The 1,770-nt window shown below is 50.3% G+C and overlaps 1 protein-coding gene across 1 annotated transcript in view; it reads left to right on the plus strand.

Moving 5' to 3' along the window:
- Positions 1-1,770, plus strand: part of ANTXR1 (ANTXR cell adhesion molecule 1) — a 43,873-nt gene that overhangs the window by 6,158 nt on the left and 35,945 nt on the right. The window contains exons 2-3 of the mRNA XM_014311068.2: positions 306-377; positions 1,128-1,199. Of these exons, the coding sequence (XP_014166543.1) occupies positions 306-377; positions 1,128-1,199 (144 nt within the window). The remainder of the gene's footprint in view (positions 1-305; positions 378-1,127; positions 1,200-1,770) is intronic.

Below are 1,770 nucleotides of genomic sequence, written 5' to 3' on the forward strand. Positions count from 1 at the left end.
ATATTATAAAATTATTATACAATATTGATAATAATTATATGTTAAGATAATAAATCAAACCTTCTGAAACATGGAGTGAGATCCTCGTCTCTTCCCTCATCCTCAGACCCCCGTGAACACCATCACAGGAGTGGGAATTATTTTGATTTTAAGTTAAGTGGGAAATGTCAATCCCAGTTTGATGCCTCTGGAGGAAGGGCAGTGAGTGTTGAACAGAGGAAATGGAAATTCCTCCCTGGGCAGTGCGGGGCAGAGGAGTGACCCTGATGTGTCTGTCTGTCTGTCTGTCACCCTTGTGTCCCCAGGTCAGGCAGTGTCCTGCACCACTGGAACGAGATCTATCACTTTGTGGAGCACCTGGCCCGAAAGTTCATCAGGTGAGGAAAGTTCTGCAGCTCTGGGGCTGCCAGCACAGCCCCTCATGTGCTGCTCCGTGGGGAAATGTGCTGGAGAAAGGGCTCTTGATGCTTTCCTCCCACCCTCCATTCACTGCTGCTCCCCGTGTTCCTGCTCTGTGGGCCAGGGGGAGATAAAATAATTCCATGTATTCCTGCCTGCCCTCCCTGGATCAGACCTGCGGGAGATAAAATAATTCCATGTATTCCTGCCTGCCCTCCCTGGATCAGACCTGTGGGAGATAAAATAATTCCATGTATTCCTGCCTGCCCTCCCTGGATCAGACCTGTGGGAGATAAAATAATTCCATGTATTCCTGCCTGCCCTCCCTGGATCAGACCTGTGGGGCAGGAATCCTCCTGTCCCTGAGCTGCTGAAGTTTGGGGCTGCAGGGAGATAAAATAATTCCATGTATTCCTGCCTGCCCTCCCTGGCTCAGATCCTCCTGTCCCTGGGGTGCAGAAGTTTGGGCTGCAGGCACAGCCTGTGGCTCTCAGGCCCTGGCGCCAGGGGCTGGGATGTGTTGTGACAAACGTGACCCCTGTCTCAGGATGCATTTAAGCTTTTCTGGCTTTAACAACCCCAGGTTTGTGACACAAGCGTTCTCTACATCCCTTACAAGGATTCCCCGAGGTTTCCCTGGACTAACAAAGCCCAGGGCTAAACACATTTCTATCCTGTTGAGCTGGGTGTGGTTGTGTCACATTAATTCCCTTTTTTCTCTCCTCCAGCCCTCAGCTGAGGATGTCCTTCATTGTCTTTTCAACCAGAGGGACAATTCTGATGAGGTTAACAGAAGACAGGTAAGGAGAGGTTTAAAGCATCCACAGCATCTTCTGTGTCCTTGCGGCTCCCTCATCCTCCTCAGTGGTCTCCATCCCACTGGGAACGGGCTGTGGCTCCTCTGTGCTCCCCAATTTCCCTGCTAGAGCCCACCCTGACCTGCTGGAATGCCCCAAAGCCTCTCAGGGCAGAGGTTCCCTGCTAAATTTCGGCTCCCAAATGTCCTTCAGTTCAGGGCTCCGGCTCACACCGGGTTCCCTGAGGGAGCCTGCACAACATTCAGGATTTTGTCAGAGGAGCAGAGGCTGGAACATCCTCTGGGGGTTTCTCCGGCAGAGAGGTGAAACTCCCTTCCCGTGAAGCAGCTTGGAAGGCAGAGGGAATGGGATTTCCTCAGGGCCTGAAGGTGTGGCACAGCCAAAGAGAGTCTGGGCTGGATTTTTTGGCAACACCAGATTGCCTGGTTTGTGAAGTGTGTCCCTGCCACCCCCTTACAGAGCCCCAAGTTAATCCCAGGAAAATCCACAGGAAGGATTATTTTATTTTATTTTATTTTATTTTATTTTATTTTATTTTATTTTATTTTATATT

This window comes from Geospiza fortis, unplaced genomic scaffold, assembly GCF_000277835.1.
Source record: "Geospiza fortis unplaced genomic scaffold, GeoFor_1.0 scaffold687, whole genome shotgun sequence".
Classification (NCBI taxonomy): Eukaryota; Metazoa; Chordata; class Aves; order Passeriformes; family Thraupidae; genus Geospiza; species Geospiza fortis.